This window comes from Dendrobates tinctorius, unplaced genomic scaffold (assembly GCF_039654945.1).
Source record: "Dendrobates tinctorius isolate UK_male_01 unplaced genomic scaffold, ASM3965494v1 ptg000063l, whole genome shotgun sequence".
Taxonomy (NCBI): Eukaryota; Metazoa; Chordata; class Amphibia; order Anura; family Dendrobatidae; genus Dendrobates; species Dendrobates tinctorius.
In genome coordinates, this window is record NW_027361731.1 from 20,733,238 (window position 1) to 20,754,505 (window position 21,268).

Consider the following 21,268-nt stretch of genomic DNA (forward strand, 5'->3'; position numbering starts at 1 on the left):
CGTGATAGCTATTCAAGAAAGACATAAGCAGCGGAGCATCATGAGGAAACATTTCATGCAAACATCTAGCTGCAATAGCCCCACACACCAAGAGACAATTGAGAGAAAATAGTAACAATACCTAACTCACCCCTCCCCCCCAACAAACCCAAGTCTCAGTCCAAACATAATACTAGAGGCGGGGAGTCCCTTTCTTGGCTCACCGCAAGTCCAGCTCTCCAGAAAAAAGTGGCGTTGTTAGCAGCTCACCACTGCCACCAACCAGAAGCAATGATAAGCAAACCCTCTCTATACCGCCTTCTGTTGTGAGTTCATTTTTCCCTTCACCATTGAGGTCTGATGAACTCCCTCCTCTAGTGAAGGAAGGTAGTGAGACTGATTACCAAACACCTGGGCAGATAGATGATGACTGGGTGGCTGGAATTGAGGACTCGATATAAGGCTACCGACGCCCTTCTTCCTGGCTGATTTTCCTGCTGGATTATTGGAGACCAGTCTGATTCCTGCATCTCAAAGCTAAGTTTTTCTGCTCTGCTTTGTACTCTTCAGTTTTGTTGTTGTTTTGCCTTGTTTTTTGGGAGTTCTGCCATCCCCGGCCGGGGGTGAGCGGAGTTCCATTTTTGTCTCTGATCTGTTGATATTTTGCTCTGTCTTCAGAATATACCTGGGTGCTGATATAGTCTTTTGAAGCCTAGCGACTTCAGGGCCTGTTTTTCCTATCAGTCGGTTGGCTCATTTTGATAGGGTTTTTGCGGATGGCAGACAGCAGCTTTCCTATCCTGTCCTATGTAGTTAGCTTGGGCCCCATCATTTGCTCAACCTATCTTTCTATCTGTGTTAGTGTTTTCATCTTGCTTCACCGTCATTATATGTTGGGGGCTGCCTATTGCTTTGGGGTCTGCTCTGGGGCAGTTTAGTTTTTCCCCTTTCTGTCTTTAGGCTATATAGTTCTCCGGCTGTGATCGAGGGGTCTAGGGCACCGTAGGAACCCCCCACAGCTACTGCTAGTTGTTGTGGATAGGTTCAGGGGTCTGCGATCCAATAGCTGCCAACCTCTCTGGTTTTTCTGGACTTAGCTGGTATTTTGTTTATTCCTCCTTCGGTGACTCATCATAACAGCCTTCCCTATTTGCTCCATATATTACAGGAGTCTTCGTTACAGATCATCTGGGTATTTTCGAATATTGATGGACGGAATGGAAGAGAAAAAAAAAAAAAAAAATTTCCAGAGCCCGAGCGCACCACCAGAGCAGGCCAAAAATATCCAGCAGTGTAAAAGGGGAGCTCCATCTACTCTCCACCAACAGTCAATCCAGAGGGGGATATCATGAAAAATGCAAAAAAGACATTCAGCAGAGTTCAACTAACACACAGTAGTCCATGAGCAGAAGATAAATAAACTTAGGTTGCCAACTGACGTATTCTTTTCTCATTTTTGTCCAGCCAATCCAGCGCGGGTAGAGTCCATGGCTACCACTCGTAGCTTAGCTGGGTATAGCATCGAATAAGGCACTTTTAAGGAGCGCAGCCGGTGTTTAACATCTTGGAATTGCCAACTCTTATTCTGGACCTCAATGGAAAAGTCCGGGTACAAAGAGATCTGTTGGCCATCTATTAGATCCGTCTTGTCCCTGGCCTCTCTCAGGATGGCACCTCTGTCCCTATAGTGAAGGATTCGAATCAAGACAGTGCGCAGTTGCGCCCCTGGGACCTGGGGTTTGGTGGGGACCCTATGGGCTCTTTCTATTGCAAACAATAGGGACGAAACATTATTCCCAACTGACTGCCGAATCCAAGTCTCAAAATATTCCACGGCTTTATTTCCTTCTGCCTTCTCAGGGACCCCCACTATTCGTATATTATTGCGGTACATCCAGTTTTCCAAATCATCTTGTTTGTTTGGCTCTAATTGCCTCTATCATTCCGCCGTACTGTTCCACTCGTGTTCTCACGGGCCACAATACATCTCCCACATCGTTTTGTCTTTCTTCCAGCTCAGTAGTTCCATCAGTTAATGATCTAATATCTTGCCTGATATTCCTCATCTCATCCTTAAAGTTCCTCATTTGTAGGGCCAGTGCTGCATTGCCCTGTGATACAGCATTCAGGACAACAGTGAGGGTGGGAGGATTAGCAGTCTGTGATAAAGTGACCATGTGTGCAGGATCCTGCATCTGCTCCTCAGCCTGTGTCACTATGGTTCCCCCTGCCCCTTGCACATTCTGGGGGCCATCCACCTCCATCCGGGGGGAGATTTCGGGCTGCATCTCACCCTGATCCAATCTTTGCTTGCTGGGGCTGTTTGGAAGAGCCCCTGGCCGGGAACCGCGCTTACCTCTGTAGCTTTGCAGCTGTCTCTCGCCGTCTCTCCTCTTCATGCCTCCCGGCTGTCGGCCTACACAGCAGTGTGGCACCATTTTGAGCTTCCTCCTCCACTCCTCTTCCAGGCCATGATTTTCTCATAGTTCTCAGCTGTACACCTCCTGGTCACTGTCCACCGGCACCGCGGGCTCCAGAGGTATAGAAAAAGCTGTCCAGACCCCTCAAGGCTCAGGATGGAGTACTGCAACAGGATAAATTAACAGGAGCTCCTGAGTTCTGCTGCCTCTCACATAGCTGACTAGCTCCTCCCCCCTATAATTTTTTTTCTAATCTCCTGAGACAAATATTTCCTTCGCTTCCTCTTGTCCAAATTGAGTGTGATACACACCATGTCACCAAACAGCACAGTGAGTATCTGTAGCCTCTATACAGGCCACTCACTGATTCCAAGATTGTAGACACCTGTAATGCTAAGTAGTGGACACATCGCGATTTAACATGTCCATTTTCTCACATTTTAAGGGGTACCATCATTTCTGTCCAGGCCTATATCATGATTTTTATTATTTTTTTTTTTTAAAACTCTGTGGAAGCATGGCTGAAAAGCTATGTCTGACTTTCATTTGTTCATGTTCATAGATTTTGTCATGATTCAGACCGGGTTTTGAGCCCTGCCTTCCCTTTTCCCAGGTCCGGTCATGTCAAGGGTTAACCTTGCTCAGCCTCAGTCTGGGTTCAGGTTGGCTATTTATCACCGCTTACTGCAGGCGGTGTAGTTGATAGTCTTTTGCCTAGTGCTGCTGTAAGTCGACTCTGATTTGTCCTGCTGTGTGTGTTGTCTGAACCCGTGTCTCTGTTTCCCCCATCATTCCCATTTTGACTCCGTGTTCCCCTTTCGTGTATTGACCTCTCGGCTTTGACTTGGCTTATATCCGGACGTGCTTCTGTTTTTTGTCCTTTTGGCTTATCTGCTCCTGACGTTCTCGGCTTGCCTCTGACCCTGTGTTTGCTCATTCCGTTTGGTACTGTGTTATAGTGTGTTGCTAAGGCCTCTTTCACACTTCCGTTTTTGACAATCAGTCAAGTTCCGCCAATTTTGAAAAAAAACAGATCCGCCATTTTTCTTTGCGGATCCTTTTTTTCCCCATTCTCTTTCATTATTGGCGGATCCTGACTGATTGCCGTCCGTTGCATCCGTTTTTTTGAGGATCCGCCACAATGTTAGTGTCCGTCAACATCCTCAAAGATTTCCAAACGGAGCTTGTAACGTTTTTTTTTGCCGGCGGATCCTCCAGACACTGAATTAACCCCAAATTCTGTCTGGGTGCCGGACAAAAAAAAAAAAAAAAAATCTCTCTCTCTCTCTCTCTCTCTCTCTCTCTCTCTCTCCAGCGTTTCCTTTAAATTTCCTCATTTTCAGGATCAGTCTAAAAACGGATCCTGTGCCATCCGCTCAGAACGGATCCGCTTGTCTGCCTTTTTGGAGGATTGTAACTGATGAAAATAAACTGAAGTGTGAAAGAGGCCTTAACTGGGACTGTTTTGATTACTCTGCTGCCACCTGTGGTAACCGGGGTGCTGCACTGCAAGTCTGCTCTGTGTAGGTGCAGTTCTGCTTCCACTCTACAGTCATGGCCAAAAGTTTTGAGAATGACACAAATATTATTTTTTACAAAGTCTACTGCTTCATTTTTTCTAATGGCAATTTGCATATACTCCAGAATGTTATAAAGAGTGATCAGCTTAACAGCAATTATTTGCAAAGTCAATATTTGCCTAGAAAATGAACTTTATCCCCCAAAACACATTTCAACATCATTGCAGCCCTGCCTTAAAAGGACCAGCTAACATCGTTTCAGTGATTGCTCCATTAACACAGGTGTGGGTGTTGATGAGGACAGGGCTGGAGATCAATCTGTCATGATTAAGTAAGAATGACACCACTGGACACTTTAAAAGGAGGCTGGTGCTTGGCATCATTGTTTCTCTTCTGTTAACCATGGTTATCTCTAAAGAAACACGTGCAGTCATCATTGCACTGCACAAAAATGGCCTAACAGGGAAGAGTATCGCAGCTAGAAAGATTGCACCTCAGTCAACAATCTATCGCATCATCAAGAACTTCAAGGAGAGAGGTTCCCTTGTTGCCAAAAAGGCTCCAGGGTGCCCAAGAAAGACCAGCAAGCGCCAGGACCGTCTCTTAAAAGTGTTTCAGCTGCGGGATCGGGCTACCAGCAGTGCAGAGCTTGCTCAGGAATGGCAGCAGGCAGGTGTGAGTGCATCTGCATGCACTGTGAGGCGGAGACTCTTGGAGCAAGGCCTGGTTTCAAGGAGGGCAGCAAAGAAGCCACTTCTCTCCAGAAAAAACATCATGGACAGACTGATATTCTGCAAGAGGTACAGGGAGTGGACTGCTGGGGACTGGGGTAAAGTCATTTTCTCTCATGAATCCCCTTTTCGATTGTTTGGGACATCTGGAAAACGGCTTATTCGGAGAAGACCAGGTGAGCGCTACCACCAGTCTTGTCTCATGCCAACTGTCAAGCATCCTGAAACCATTCATGTGTGGGGTTGCTTCTCAGCCAAGGGAATGGGCTCTCTCTCAGTCTTGCCTAAAAACACAGCCATGAATAAAGAATGGTACCAGAATGTCCTCCAAGAGCAACTTTTCCCAACCGTCCAAGAGCAGTTTGGCGACCAACAATGCCTTTTTCAACATGATGGAGCACCTTGCCATAAAGCAAAGGTGATAACTAAATGGCTCAGGGAACAGAACATAGAGATTTTGGGACCATGGCCTGGAAACTCCCCAGATCTTAATCCCATTGAGAACTTGTGGTCAATCATCAAGAGACGGGTGGACAAACAAAAACCTTCAAATTCAGACAAAATAAAAGCATTGATTTTGCAAGAATGGACTGCTATCAGTCAGGATTTGATCCCGAAGTTGATTGAGAGCATGTCAGGGAGAATTGCAGAGGTCCTGAAGAAGAAGGGTCAACACTGCAAATATTGACTTGCTGCATTAACTCATTCTAACTGTCAATATAACCTTTTGTTACTCATAATATGATTGCAATTATATTTCTGTATGTGATAAAAACCATGTGACAAACACACATAAAAACCTGAGGGCAGCAGATCATGTGAAAATATAATATTTGTGTCATTCTCAAAACTTTTGCCAATGACTGTATTACCATCTAGTGGAGCCTGCACCCATCTGCACTGCAGCAGCCTGACAGATTTTTTTATTTATTACTTTTGTCAGATTCAAGCTATTTCTGTGACCATTCTGTGTTTTTCTGCAATTAAACGAGGGGTACCAACAATTTTGACCACGTGTGTAATTACAGCAGAATATGTGACTTCTCTGCATTTAGTGGTTACTACTCACCTGGGTAGTCATATGTAGGAATCTCCTCTTTACACCGCTCATCACCCCTCACATATGTCTCTGTAGTATTAATATGGGTCAGATCTTCACCCTGAAACAAATATTGTAAAAGTCACCGACAGATGGAGAAGTCCCATCTATGATCAGCTCTAATCCTGCCATCTCCACCGCTCTCATTACACAAGTATAAAACATATAATACTGGTGGATAAAACAAGACTGAGCACAAGACCTTCACAGCCGTCTACACCTTCTCTCCATCTACCTGATGATCCTGAGGAGCATTGGGATCTTCTTGTTTACAGTCCTGTGGAAGAAGAGGCCGGGGACATCTCTCTGGTGTTGTCCTCTTACTGGATCGATCTGGATGAGGAAACACATACAGGGACTGAATTCATTCTTTACATACAGATAATTATAGGCCGTGTGTATTTAGTCCTGTCTATTACCTGGTGATGTGAGGGGCTGGGGAACCTCCATCATGACGTCCCTGTACAGATCTTTGTGTACTTCTAAATACTCCCACTCCTCCATGGAGAAATAGATGGCGACATCCTGACACCTTATAGGAACCTGACACATACAACGATACAGTCATCCCCCCAATCCCTTCATAGTGTTACTGCATAATGTCCCAGCATTCCCAGCAGTGTCACCTCTCCAGTCAGAAGCTCAATCATCTTATAGGTGAGTTCTAGGATCTTCTGTTGATTGATGTCCTCATGTATCAGGGGGTGAGGTGGAGGCCCCGTGATAGGGCTCAGGGGTCTTCCCCATCCCTCAGACACAGGGTCCTGACAGCGATCACTAGAGGTCTTCTTCACTACTGTGTAATCCTGGTTATGGAGAGACACATTAATAAATCTCACTACAGACATTTCCAGAGCCCTCACCTCTCCAGTTCTGTCCATCTGTTATTCCCATAGATAAGAATGATGTAATGTGACGTCATCAGAATCTCTCACCTCTCCAGTAAGCCGGAAGAGGATCTCTAGGGTGAGGTGTAATATCTTCTCCATCTTGTCCGTAGCCATCTGTTAAAGTTTAAAGTAAATTTTCTAGAAGATAATTATACCGATTGTATCTGCCAGGATCCTAAATGGAAGGAAGATCAGCTGATGAAGAATCATACAAAATACCATGGGAAAACAAGACACAGGAGCAGTGATGTTGGTATAGCGTAAGGACATGTGCACACTGTGTCTTTTCAGGTGGACATGTCCTGTAATGAATCCGAAAAGTGCAAAAGTTGGACCATAATGCACAAAAATGGAAAACAGCTCACTGTTCATAGTTGCAGTTTTTCACCTTCTATTAACCCCTTCAGGTTTCTAAAGCTGCAAAACAGTTACAAGAAGTGACCTGAAAGCTGCAGATAACACGCCAAAAAAATGGCATCTCAGGACCCCGTCCGTTCTGAGGACCAGAGACTGTGCCTATAGTGAGGTCACAGGACTCATTCTGTTACGAATCCATGAAAAAAAAAAAAAAAAAAAAAAGAAAAAGGATTGTCCAGGAAGGCATCAATGTGCAGTGTACGATACGGTGAGTAGAGATGTGCGAACTTGTCGGAAAACATTTGCCAATCTCAAATTCGGCACGAACGTAGCACATTCGGATTAGTGTTCCTGAGCAAAGTTCGAGCACATGTCGGTAAATGATCGTGTTTCCAATAATGCTTTAATTAGGCGTCACGGGGTTTCCACAGCAGAAAGTGGCCAGAAGAAGACACCAGCGACTGATTGCTCCTACTCCTGAGCTGAAAAGCACTTCTTTTTAATGTTGTATATTTCTTTTGGAAGAACAGGGGTTAAGCGACCATGTTGGAAACTCTGAGCTCTCAGCTGTGCTCGGTTAGCCATTCCCATCCCCTTTATAATCTGGGTCCTGATTCAAACCCACGTTAGAGCTAGCATTTGTTTCATGGCTTAAGAGGAGAGGTGTTCACATGAAAAGGAGTTATCTGTGACTGTTGCGTGGTTTGTAAGTGTGGTAATTCCATTCCCCCCTCCACTCCCCGATGCATTACTCTGTTATATGTAAGTGAATATTTGTATGCATGGTGTTTTCAGTTTACCCTTGTTTGTGTAGCCTTGTTTGTTGGGTTTGTGTGCTGCAGTGCACAGTAGCGCCCTTCTTCCCTGGGTGTGGGGAGAAGGAAGAGAACAGATGGAGGGCTAACTCAGCACATAAGGCAAGGGTGGCTGCCTCGGCATCTTCACCTTCAGAAGTATCCCTGGGAACAGGGCGAGCTAGGGCACCCCCTAGTGTTAGCAACAGGGAAGGAGCTCCTTGTCCCAGGTCACCTGACAGCTGAGTCATGACATTAGGACTGTGGCTAGGTTGAGGGGGGGGGTTCGTGTTTGATGAGGGGAAAGACTCAGGAGACCCCATTTGCTAGTCAAAATCATTAGGCCTAATTTTGAGGTTCAGCCAGAAGGCCCCATCTGCTAATCAAAATCATTATGGCCAATAGTGTTGTGCAGGCCACAGTCCACATTTCTTACTCAAAGTCATTTGGGCTAACACTATGTTGCAGTCAGGACTACAGCGGTCACATTTACTAATCAAAATAGTTTGGGATAATACTCTGATGCAGGCACCAGTCCACATTTCAACATGTTAATCTTTTGTGCTAATTCTGTGGTCTAGCCACACTATATCAGCCAATAAATACTGATTATTAAATTAGTGACAGGTGACTTACAGGTCTGGGCCCAGGGTTGTGAAACAGCTAGTTAAAAGAGGGGAAGGGTACAGCCAATTTGAGTGGGATAAAGTAGGGTTGTGGTGGAAGGGAGAACAGGCTTGGTGTTCGAGGTTTACGTGGAGCAGGTGGTAATGTTGCTGAAAACTCTACTGAACAAACATCGTCCTATCCAAAGACAACTGACAACTTGTGTTACTGGACAGAATACTCAACTCCCTTTCTTTTGCAGCCACACAGCGGTACACCTTGTAAATGAGGGCCAGAAAGGGCATGTGCTCCAGTAGATGGCAAGCACTGCATCAAGTGGCCTCTCTGCCTCTTTCTCCACCTAAACATAACACAGTGCAGAGCTCAGAGGTGGCACCAGAATTACCCTTGTTAATCCCCAAATCATAACTCTCCAACCGCCCAACTCACCCAGAGTACTAATCGTATAATTGAATGCATGTATGCACAGGCCAGGGCCTTGGACAGGGATTGGACCAGCATTTCTAGCTTAAACATTGATCAGTAACAGGTGGATGAGTGACAGGTGTAGGCCTGGCGCTGAGTACCCTGCAAAATTCAGGCAACAAACATGTGGGAGACAAAAATTTTCCAAAAATTAGGAGTAGACACCACTGAAATGTCATCAATTTCCCCACAGTAGAAATAGTATAATGAGGCTCTGGCACTCTTTCCACTACAGGCAAGCCACCAGATGAAGATACAACTTAATCTTGATATTTCCAAAAATTGTTAGCAACAATAGCAACAGCAGGCACAGATCCACAACAAAGGTGTCACATACTACAATAACGCAAGAACAATGCAGCCTACTGAAAACTACACCATCGCCCAGTCTGCGATTGGGGTGCAAAAGTCATTGGAGATCCAGGACTTGTTCATCTTGATGAAAGTTAGGCCGTGCAGCCATTTTTGAAGACCAAAATGCAGAAGGGTCCAAATTTTCCCTGATGGTATTGCTATTGAGCTGAACATACTCCTGCACCATTCTCTCCAGTCATTCAAGAGTCACACTTGCACTGTCTTCTTCTGGTGCACGTGCTAGTCTAAAAAAATGTGTGAAGTGACTCACAGAAATTGCTTATGCCACTTACACTGCTGATGCTAATGCTCTTGAAAGTTCCCAGGGTTGAAACTCTATAACTGTGATGCACTAATTGTGCGTGACTTCTGTCTTGGGGAAAACCACTCTTAATTTTGTGTACAAGCGTGTTTCGATACTCCAGCAGCATATGCACATCCCATTACAGGGGGAAAGCATCTGGCAAAATTTACTCTTGTACCGTGGATCTAACAGAGTGGCAATGCAGTAGCCAGCACTATTTCTAATCCTAAAAATATGGACATCATGTTGTAGATAGTGCAGTAAGAAGGCGCTCATATGTGGGGCGCTTCCATGAGGTCCGAGTTCATTGTGTCTTGGTGGCAGGGTAACACTCAAGCTTGCTTACTACATCCTCTCCCACCAACCACAGTCAGAGTGGGGATCATTATCTTCATCTCCTCACTGTTGCACGCCGATCATCTCTTACTCCTTGTCCTCCTCCATTTGTTCCTCAGCTCCTGCACTTTCACTAACAGTTTGTCCGGTACCATGACCCCCCCCCCCTCGATCGCTGTAATCCACCCTCCCATGGCACGCTTGTGCAACAACAGTCCAGAACTTTGAGATATTGATATCACTTCTTCATCTTCCACCTCTTCCTTTGGGACCACCACAATCTCCTGCAGACTATTCAAAGTATGCTCCAGCATGAAGATGACCAGAATAGTGATGCTTATGATGACATAGTCAGCAAAAACCATTCTAATAGCCATTTCTAAACTGTGCACAAATGTGCCAAGGTCCTTCCTCTGTGCTCACTACGTAAGCTTGAGTTTCACCACATCTGTACTAAGTTGGCCCAGGCTTTGCAAAAGGGCATATTGCACCAGGGCTCATCGCTGCTGCCACAGTCACTGCAACATGTGGAGAGTTAAATTCCACCATGTTGGCAGATCACAAATAAACCGGTTAACCAGTAGGCCAAAAGATGTCTGTAGCGATGCACGTTGATGACCTACGGGGTGCAAATGGCGGAAGTGACAACACAGCGATCGTGCTTTCTGCTGGAGCGCATCCAGGCCGGATAGTGGTAGAGATATTTCTGAACCACCACCTTGAGGATGTAAGGTACGTGTGTAAGCTTGACCCCCTCTGTGGGGAAGGCAACATGTTCCCACCGTTATCGCACACCCCATTCCCTGCATCCAGTTTGTGTGGAGACTGCCATTGTTCAAACTCGGCGTGGATAGCTGTCCACAACTCTTAAGCTGTGTGACTGCAATTTCCAAGGCATATTAATTTAAACACTGCCTGATTGTGGTGAGACCTGGCTGCACAGTAAGTCTGAGTGCACACGTACTTTTTTGCCCTGCGGATTTTTCCGCGCAGAATTGAAGAAATCCGCAGGTCAAATGACCTGCATTTTTCCTGTGGATTTCTTCCATTTTTAATGCAGTTTTCTACTGCGGTTTTCCCCCTGCAGATTTGGAGACTGGGGAGGTGGAAAACCGCACAAAAGTGACATGCTGCAGATTTTGTACCGCAGGAAAACCGTGCGGAAAAATCGGCAGCGTCTGCACAGCGTTTTTATTTTTCATTGATTTACATGCTACTGTAAATCACACTGCAGATCCGCAGGAATTCTGCATTGTGTGCACACAGCCTAAGGGGGGGGGGGGGGGATTCTATCTGCAATGTTGGAATGCGTGTCTCATTAAGAGAAAGGTTGAAGCCGCAGGTGGAGGTCCTACAAGAGGTGGAGGAGGAAGTGTTAGATACAGAGGTTTGTCCCACATGCCTTGGTTATTCCAAGACTTGGTGTGTATTGACACCTTGGCATCTAGTGGTTTAGTTCACCATCCCTTATTGTGTAGTGGTTTATTTCTCCATCCCCTGGTAAGTAGTGGTTTAGTTATCCAATACTAGGTGTTTAGTAGTTTATTTTTCCAACCCCTGTTGTCTAGTAGTTTAGTTCTCCATCCTCTGCTGTGTAGTGGTTTACTTCTCCATCCCAAAGGATTCCAAGACTTACGGACCAGCCCCTTCCCCACCCGTCCCAACAGCCACCCAGTGCCCAATCAGCAAGATGTAATGACCCCTGGCCATGATTGCTCATCCAGATGTCAGTAGTGAAATGCAAACTGGCAGACATTGATTTTTTCAAGTAACGGCTGACGTCTGCGACATGCTGTCATAGCGCAGGCAAAGCTTTTTTACATAAATAATGGCGACAGGGCAACTGGTACTGAGTGACCGCGATGGCAATCAGCTTTTGGAAAGTGACGTACACCAGGAAGAAAAGCAGCATTTCCACGGCAAACGGATTGGAGATGATGAAGTTCAAGCTGTTAGCTATGCCATGTGTAGGAGGAAACAATCTTTTACATGACCACAACTGCGGGACCAAGGGCTTGCTGCAGTGCAGAGAGAATGGAGTAAGGAGAACACGACAAACTGCTGGACTGTGAATGAGGTGCAGACGGAGATGTTATCATGTAGTGAGAAAGATGTGATGTGTTTGGTCACTGAGATCTGTCAAGAACAGCAGGCATGTACACATCCGTAACAGCTGATGGGCTGTCACTCACCGCAACTGTAGTGGGTAAACAAGTGGAGTTTCTGAGGCCGGAGACTTGTGTGAGAACACTTAGCACAGTGATGGAGGAGGAAGAAGCAGCAGACGTGGATGGTTGATTGGGCAGACGGTGGGTGGTTAGGCACACTAGGCCACATATTAGCGCTGTGAGTTTCCCAGAATAATGCATGTTGATCGCTCATGTGCCGCTTCATGCATGCAGTAGTCAATATATTGCAATCCTTGCCTCTGAGTTTTTTTTTTTTTTTTTACAAAGTTGGCAGATTACCTGCATTGGGTGTCAAAAAAGCCCCAGCCTAGGCAACTCTTACCACCCATGCGAACTGCACACCTGCCATCATTGCTGGCCACAACCAGAGTAGTGGCTGAGGCTGCAGTGCTTCTCCAGGTTGCAACACTCACACATCTATGGTTCCCCACAGTCAGTTGGGTGGATGGAAAGTTGTGACATGGGGGAAAACAAGGGTGATTGGGTGCCAACACTGAGGACTGTACTGTGTGTGATGTCAAGGTGGAGGAAAAGGAGGAGAGATCACTTAACGCAGCGCTTGCCATCCACTGTATACAGCACATGCTCTTTCTGGCCCTCATCTACAAGGAGTAGATGAGTGCATCTCGCAAGCTCTGTGCCTCAAGGTAACCCTGAACTCTGATCTCTCCTTCAAAATACATATCCATGCCATTTCCACTTCCTGCTGACAAAAACTCAAAAATATTTCCCGGATCCGTACATTCCTTAATCAAGTATCTGCAAACCCCTAGTTCATGCATTCATCATCTTCTGTCTCGACAATTGCAGTCTTGTATCTCTCAAATCTATCCTAAACTCTGCTGCCTGACTAATCCACCTAAACCCCCCCCCACACTATTCCCCAGCCTCTCCCCTCTGTTAATCCCTACACTGGCTCCCCATTACTCAGACACCAGTTGAAAACCCCTAACAATGGCAAACAAAACCTTCCAAAATCTGTGGCCTCCATACATCTGTGACCTCATGTCCCAAAACTTACCTGCAGGCAACCTTCGATCCTCATAAGACTCCTTCTCAACTCCCCTCTTATCATAATCACATACAAGAATTCTCCTGCACATCCCCCCTACTCTGGAAGTCTCTACCCCAACATACCATGCTCTCGCCTACTGTAGAAACCTTCAGAAGGAACCTGAAAAACCACCTCTTCCGACAAGCCTACAACCCGCAGTAACCATCTCTCCACCATACCGCTGCACAAGCAGCTCTACCCTCACCTATTGTATCCTCACTCAGCCCTTGTAGACTGTGATCCCTCACGGGGAAGGTCCTCTCTCCTTCTGTATCAGTCAGTGACTTGTATTGTTTAAGATTATTGTACTTGTTTTTATTATGTACACCCCTTTACACATAAATTGTGCTATAACAAATAATACCGCTGAGCAGCTGCCAAAGAAAGGGAGTGGAGTAGCCCATCCAGTAACAGAAGATGTCAAAATGCTGCACAATTATACTATTCCTACTGTGGGAAATTGATGCCACTTTGGGCATGTGTGACAATTTTCTGAAATGTGGAGACTCCAAGTTGGGTCTCCTTCATGTGTGCTGCCTGAATTTGGCAGAGCTCTCAGAGCACCAGGCCTTCACCTGTCACTCATCCACCTGTTCCTGATCAGTGTTTCAGATAGAGATGCTGCTCCAAGCTCTGCTCCAGGCATCCATGCTGCACAATTATACTATATGTACTTTGGGTCAATTGGTGACACTTTTCCTGGTGTCTGCCCCTAATTTCAGCTGTGTGAGAAGCTTTTTGGCTCCTGAAGGTGTTGTCTACGCGTTTGGTTTTGCCTCTCACTGAATTCAATGGGGTTCGGGTATGTTTGTCAAACCGGGACATTAGACGAACCGAACCTTGAAAGGTTCCCTCATTTCTAATGGGGAGCAACTGCTGTGAGACGCGGCCTCCTCCAGAGCGTCTGTGTGATTAGATGAATAGAGGATAAAGGAGCCTCCAGCACCGACCTCCACCTACAGAGCCGCACTCCACATAGAGAATAATGGAGCCGCCGGCACCGACCTCCACCCGCAGAGCCGCACTCCACATAGAGAATAATGGAACCTCCAGCACCAACCTCCACCCGCAGAGCCACACTCCACATAGAGAATAATGGAACCTCCAGCACCAACCTCCACATAGAGAATAATGGAGCCTCCAGCACTGACCTCAACCCGCAGAGCCGCACTCCACATAGAGAATAATGGCGCCTCCAGCACCGACCTCCACCCGCAGAGCCGCACTCCACATAGAGAATAATGGAGCCTCCAGCACTGACCTCCACCCGCAGAGCCTCACTCCACATAGAGAATAATGGAGCCTCCGGCACTGACCTCCACCCGCAGAGCCGCACTCCACATAGAGAATAATGGAGCCTCCAGCACCGACCTCCACCCGCAGAGCCGCACTCCACATAGAGAGTAATGGAGCCTCCGGCACCGACCTCCACCCGCAGAGCCGCACTCCACATAGAGAATAATGGAGCCTCCAGCACTGACCTCCACCCGCAGAGCCGCACTCCACATAGAGAATAATGGAGCCTCCGGCACTGACCTCCACCCACAGAGCCGCACTCCACATAGAGAATAATGGAGCCTCCAGCACTGACCTCCACCCGCAGAGCCTCACTCCACATAGAGAATAATGGAGCCTCCGGCACTGACCTCCACCCGCAGAGCCACACTCCACATAGAGAATAATGGAACCTCCAGCACCAACCTCCACCCGCAGAGCCACACTCCACATAGAGAATAATGGAGCCTCCAGCACTGACCTCCACCCGCAGAGCCGCACTCCACATAGAGAATAATGGAGCCTCCGGCACTGACCTCCACCCACAGAGCCGCACTCCACATAGAGAATAATGGAGCCTCCAGCACTGACCTCCACCCGCAGAGCCTCACTCCACATAGAGAATAATGGAGCCTCCGGCACTGACCTCCACCCGCAGAGCCGCACTCCACATAGAGAATAATGGAACCTCCAGCACCAACCTCCACCCGCAGAGCCACACTCCACATAGAGAATAATGGAGCCTCCAGCACCGACCTCCACCCGCAGAGCCGCACTCCACATACAGAATAATGGAGCCTCCAGCACCGACCTCCACCCGCAGAGCCACACTCCACATAGAGAATAATGGAGCCTCCAGCACCGACCTCCACCCGCAGAGCCACACTCCACATAGAGAATAATGGAGCCTCCAGCACCGACCTCAACCCGCAGAGCCGCACTCCACATAGAGAATAATGGAGCCTCCGGCACCGACCTCCACCCGCAGAGCCGCACTCCACATATATGGCTGCTCTGTGCGCACAGGACCTGTGATGAGGTCACTGGAGGGGAGGAGTCAGGGGTCACATGATCAGGGGCCTCAGTGTGTGCAGGACTCTGCTGTGCTGGTTGTCATGGTGCTGGATGAGGGGAAGTTTATGTGTGGGGTCAGGAGGGGTTTACAGTGTGGATGTGGCAGAGCCGTGTGTGTACGAGGTGTACGGAGCGGAGCCGTGTGTGTACGAGGTGTACGGAGCGGAGCCGTGTGTGTACGAGGTGTACGGAGCGGAGCCGCGTGTGTATGAGGTGTACGGAGCGGAGCCGCGTGTGTACGGGGTGTACGGAGCAGAACCGCGTGTGTACGGGGTGTACGGAGCGGAGCCGCGTGTGTACGAGGTGTACGGAGCGGAGCCGTGTGTGTACGAGGTGTACGGAGCGGAGCCGTGTGTGTACGAGGTGTACGGAGTGGAGCCGTGTGTGTATGAGGTGTACGGAGCGGAGCCGTGTGTGTACGAGGTGTACGGAGCGGAGCCGTGTGTGTACGAGGTGTACGGAGCAGAGCCGCGTGTGTACGGGGTGTACGGAGCGGAGCCGCGTGTGTACGGGGTGTACGGAGCAGAACCGCGTGTGTACGGGGTGTACGGAGCGGAGCCGCGTGTGTACGAGGTGTACGGAGCGGAGCCGTGTGTGTACGAGGTGTACGGAGCGGAGCCGTGTGTGTACGAGGTGTACGGAGTGGAGCCGTGTGTGTATGAGGTGTACAGAGCGGAGCCGTGTGTGTACGAGGTGTACGGAGCAGAGCCGCGTGTGTACGGGGTGTACGGAGCGGAGCCGCGTGTGTACGAGGTGTACGGAGCGGAGCCACGTGTGTACGAGGTGTACGGAGCAGAGCCGCGTGTGTACGGGGTATACGGAGCAGAACCGCGTGTGTACGGGGTGTACAGAGGGGAGCCGCGTGTGTACGATGTGTACGGAGCGGAGCCGTGTGTGTACGAGGTGTACGGAGTGGAGCCGTGTGTGTATGAGGTGTACGGAGCAGAGCCGCGTGTGTACGGGGTGTACGGAGCGGAGCCGCGTGTGTACGAGGTGTACAGAGGGGAGCCGCGTGTGTACGAGGTGTACGGAGCAGAGCCGCGTGTGTACGGGGTATACGGAGCAGAACCGCGTGTGTACGGGGTGTACAGAGGGGAGCCGCGTGTGTACGAGGTGTACGGAGCAGAGCCGCGTGTGTACGGGGTATACGGAGCAGAACCGCGTGTGTACGGGGTGTACAGAGGGGAGCCGCGTGTGTACGAGGTGTACGGAGCAGAGCCGTGTGTGTACGACGGAGGATGTACATAATAATAATAAATTTTATTTCTGTAGCGCCGACATATTCCGCAGCACTTTACATTTCAGAGGGGATTTGTACAGACAATAGACATTACAGCATAACAATAATCACATAATCACATACAGTAGATTATAACAAATACCAAGAGGAATGAGGGCCCTGCTCGCAAGCTTACAATCTATGAGGAAAAAAGGGAGACACGAAAGGTGGGTGGTGACAGTTGCCCTGATTGTATGGACCAGCCATAATGTTAAGTGTGTAACAGTACAGACACAGAGGGCTAATGGATGCATAAAGCATGTGGGAACATGATGCGGGAAATCTGGTTATGGTGAAAACTTTTGGCTCTGCCACACAGGGATAGATTAGGTTAATATGTTGAGGCGATAGGCCAGTCTGAATAAATGCATTTTCAGGGCACGCTTAAAATTGTGGGGATTGGGGACTAATCGTATTGACCTGGGAAGTGCATTTCAAAGAATTGGCGCAGCACGTGTATAGTCTTGAAGACGGGAGTGGGAGGTTCTGATTATTGAGGATGCTAACCTCAGGTCATCAGCAGAACGGAGGGCACGGGTAGGATGGTATACTGAAACAAGGGAGGAGATGTAGGGTGGTGCTGAGCTATGGAGGGCTTTGTGGGTGAGGGTAATAAGTTTATACTGAATTCTGGAGTGGATGAGTAGCCAGTGTAATGACTGGCATAAGGTAGAGGCATCGGTGTAACGATTGGTGAGGAATATGATCCTGGCTGCAGCATTCAAGACAGATTGGAGGGGGGAGAGTTTGGTAAGAGGGAGACCGATAAGAAGAGACTTACAATAGTCGAGACGAGAATGAATAAGAGAGACAGTAAGAGTTTTTGCAGAGTCAAAAGTAAGAAAAGGTCGAATTCTAGAAATGTTTTTGAGGTGCAGATGACAAGAGTGAGCCAGTGATCGAATGTGGGGGGCAAAGGAAAGCTCGGAGTCAAGTATGACACCAAGACAGTGGGCCTGTTGCTGGGGAGTAATAGTGGAACCACACACAGAAATGGCAATGTCGGGTATAGGTACCTTAGTAGAGGGAGGAAACACAAGGAGTTCTGTTATGATGAGTCACCGAAGGAGGAAAAAACAAAATACCAGCTAAGTCCAGAAAAACCAGAGAGGTTGGCAGCTATCGGATTGCAGACCCCTGAACCTATCCACAACAACTAGCAGTAGCCGTGGGGGGTTCCTACGGTGCCCTAGACCCCTCGATCACAGCCAGAGAACTATATAGCCTAAAGACAGAAAGGGGAAAAACTAAACTGCCCCAGAGCAGACCCCAAAGCAATAGGCAGCCCCCCACATATAATGACGGTGAAGCAAAATGAAAACACTAACACAGATAGAAAGATAGGTTGAGCAAATGATGGGGCCCAAGCTAACTACATAGGACTGGATAGGAAAGCTGCTGTCTGCCATCCGCAAAAACCCTATCAAAATGAGCCAACCGACTGATAGGAAAAACAGGCCCTGAAGTCCCTAGGCTTCAAAAGACTATATCAGCACTCAGGTATATTCTGAAGACAGAGAAAAATATCAACAGATCAGAGACAAAAATGGAATTCAGCTCACCCCCGGCCGAGGATGGCAGAACTCCCAAAAAGCAAGGCAAAACAAAAACAAAACTGAAGAGTACAAAGCAGAGCAGAAAAACTTAGCTTTGAGATGAAGGAATCAGACTGGTCTCCAAGAATCCAGCAGGAAAATCACCAGCCAGGAAGAAGGGCGTCGGCAGCCTTATATCCAGTCCTCAATTCCAGCCACCCAGTCATCATCTAGCTGCCCAGGTGTTTGATAATCAGTCTCACTACCTTCCTTCACTAGAGGAGGGAGTTCATCAGACCTCAATGGTGAAGGGAAAAATGAACTCACAACAGAGTTTAGTCTTTGACAGGTTCAGTTTCAGATATAGTGAGGACATGATGTTAGACACAGCGTTTAGACAATCGTCGGTGTTTTCTAGAAAGGCTGGCATGATGTCAGGAGAAGAAGCATATAATTGGGTGTCATCAGCATAGAGATGGTACTGGAAACCAAATCTACTGATTGTTTGACCAATAGGGGCAGTGTACAAGGAGAAGAGGAGGGGGCCTAGAACCGATCCTTGAGGGACCCCAACAGTAAGGGGAAGGTGAGAGGAGGAGGAACCGGCAAAAGATACAGTAAAGGAGCGGTCGGAGAGATAGGAGGAGAACCATGAGAGAACGGTGTCCTTGAGGCCAATGGAACGGAGCATAGTGAGGAGGAGCTGAGGATCCACAGTGTCGAATGCTGCAGAGAGATCCAAGAGAATTACCATGGAGTAATGACCATTTGATTTTGCTGTTAGCAGATCATTAGAGACTTTAGTGAGGGCAGTTTCTGTGGAGTGTAGAGAGCAGAAACCGGATTGGAGAGGGTCGAGAACAGAGTTTTCTGAGAGATAGCGGATAAGACGGGAGTGGACCAGGCGTTCCAGGAGTTTAAAGATGAAGGGAAGATTAGAGACAGATCTATAGTTAGCGGCACAGTTTTGGTCGAGGGATGGTTTTTTAAGTAGTGGATGTATGATGGCATGCTTAAATGAGGAGGGAAAAATACCAGAAGAGAGAGAGAGGTTAAATATTTTAGTTAGGTGAGGGGTCACAGCAGGGGAAAGGGATTGGAGGAGATGGAGATATGACGGAAATGGGTCACTGGTGCAAGTGGTTGGGCGAGAAGATGCAAGGAGCCTGCTTACTTCATCTTCTGTGACTGGTTCAAAATCAGAGCGTGAGCTAGATGCAGTGGGGGAGGGAGGACTGTTGTGAGTTCATTTTCCCCTTCACCATTGAGGTCTGATGAACTCCCTCTTCTGGTAAAGGAAGGTAGTGAGGCTGATTACCAAGCACCTGAGCAGAATGATGATGACTGGGTGACTGGAATTGCTGACTGGATATAAGGCAGCCGACGCCCTTCTGCCTTGCGGGTGATTTCTCTGAGGGATTCTAGGAGACCAGTCTGATTCCTGCTCCTCAAAAGCTAAGTTTTCTGCTCCGCTTTTTGCATTTGTGTTTTGGTTTTGTTTTGCCTTGTTTTTCTGGATTTCTGCCATTCCCTGCTGGGGTATGCTGAATTCATACCATGCACTGTCCTCTGTTATGAATGAGTCACCATAGGAGGCAAAAACAGAAATACTAGCTAAGTCCAGAAAACCAGAGAAGTTGGCAGCCATCGGATTGCAGACCCCTGAACCTATCAACAACTAGCAGTAGCCGTGGGGGCTTCCTACGGAGCCCTAGACCCCTCGATCACAGCCGGAGAACTAAATAGCCTAAAGACAGAAAGGGAAATCTAAACTGCCCCAGAGCAGACCCCAAAGCAATAGGCAGCCCCCAACATATAATGACGGTGAAGCAAGATGAAGAAACACTCACACAGATAGAAAGATAGGCTGAGCAAATGATGGGGCCCAAGCTAACTAAATAGGACAGGATAGAAAAACTGCTGTCTGCAATCCGCCAAAACCCTATGAAAACAAGAGCCAACAGACTGATAGGGAAAAAAGCCCTGAAGACGCTAGGCTTCAAAAAGACTATATCAGTACTCAGGTATTTTCTGAAGACAGAGCAAAAAGGAATTCAGCTCACCCCAGCAGGGAATGGCAGAAATCCAGAAAAACAAGGCAAAACAAAACCAAAACACAAATGCAAAAAGCGGAGCAGAAAACTTAGCTTTTGAGTAGCAGGAATCAGACTGGTCTCCTAGAATCCCTCAGAGAAATCACCCGCAAGGCAGAAGGGCATCGGCTGCCTTATATCCAGTCAGCAATTCCAGTCACCCAGTCATCATCATTCTGCTCAGGTGCTTGGTAATCAGCCTCACTACCTTCCTTCACCAGAAGAGGGAGTTCATCAGATCTCAATGGTGAAGGGGAAAATGAACTCACAACAGTACCTCCCCCTTGAGGAGGGGTCACCGAACCCTCATCCACGCCACCAGGGCAATCAGGGTGAGCCCGATGAAAGGCACGCACCAATCTTTTGACATGAATATCAGAGGCAGAGACCCAGGAATTATCCTCCTGACCATAACCCTTCCACTTAACCAAATACTGGAGTCTCCGTCTAGCCAGACGGGAATCCAGTATCTTCTCTACCTCATATTCCATGTTACCTTCAACCAATACAGGGTCCAGAGGTGCCACCCCAGGAACAACTAATTCTCCAACGCATGAAGATGGAAACTCCCTCGACTTGGTCTTCTCTCGGCTTTGTGCAGTGGATGATTTTGCAAACTCCCCTCTCCCGCTCTCTGACCACAATCTTCTTCTTTCATTCTCTATCAAGAACTGCCACGCTGCTCAGGTCACCCCCACTGTCCAGACTTATAGAAACATACAGGCCATTAACACCCAGAAACTTATGAAGAACTTGCAGTCTTCATTGGCCCCTATCCCCTCCCTCTCATGTCCTGATACTGCATTGAAGCATTACAATGAAACACTTCAAAGTGCCCTGGATGAATTTGCACCCCCTATAAATAGAACACCACAACGCGGTGCTCCAGGTGC

At 47.8% G+C, this 21,268-nt stretch overlaps 1 protein-coding gene across 1 annotated transcript in view; it reads right to left on the reverse strand.

Annotated features, from left to right (window-relative positions):
* LOC141094307 (uncharacterized) overlaps positions 1–15,407 on the reverse strand; it is a 35,946-nt gene extending 20,539 nt beyond the window's left edge. The window contains exons 1-6 of the mRNA XM_073580143.1: positions 15,316–15,407; positions 6,685–6,753; positions 6,376–6,555; positions 6,169–6,292; positions 5,985–6,082; positions 5,720–5,810 (exon numbers count right to left, since the gene is read on the reverse strand). Coding sequence (XP_073436244.1) covers positions 5,720–5,810; positions 5,985–6,082; positions 6,169–6,292; positions 6,376–6,555; positions 6,685–6,753; positions 15,316–15,342 — 589 coding nt within the window. The 5' untranslated portion in view covers positions 15,343–15,407. The remainder of the gene's footprint in view (positions 1–5,719; positions 5,811–5,984; positions 6,083–6,168; positions 6,293–6,375; positions 6,556–6,684; positions 6,754–15,315) is intronic.
* Positions 15,408–21,268: the final 5,861 nt, after the last annotated feature.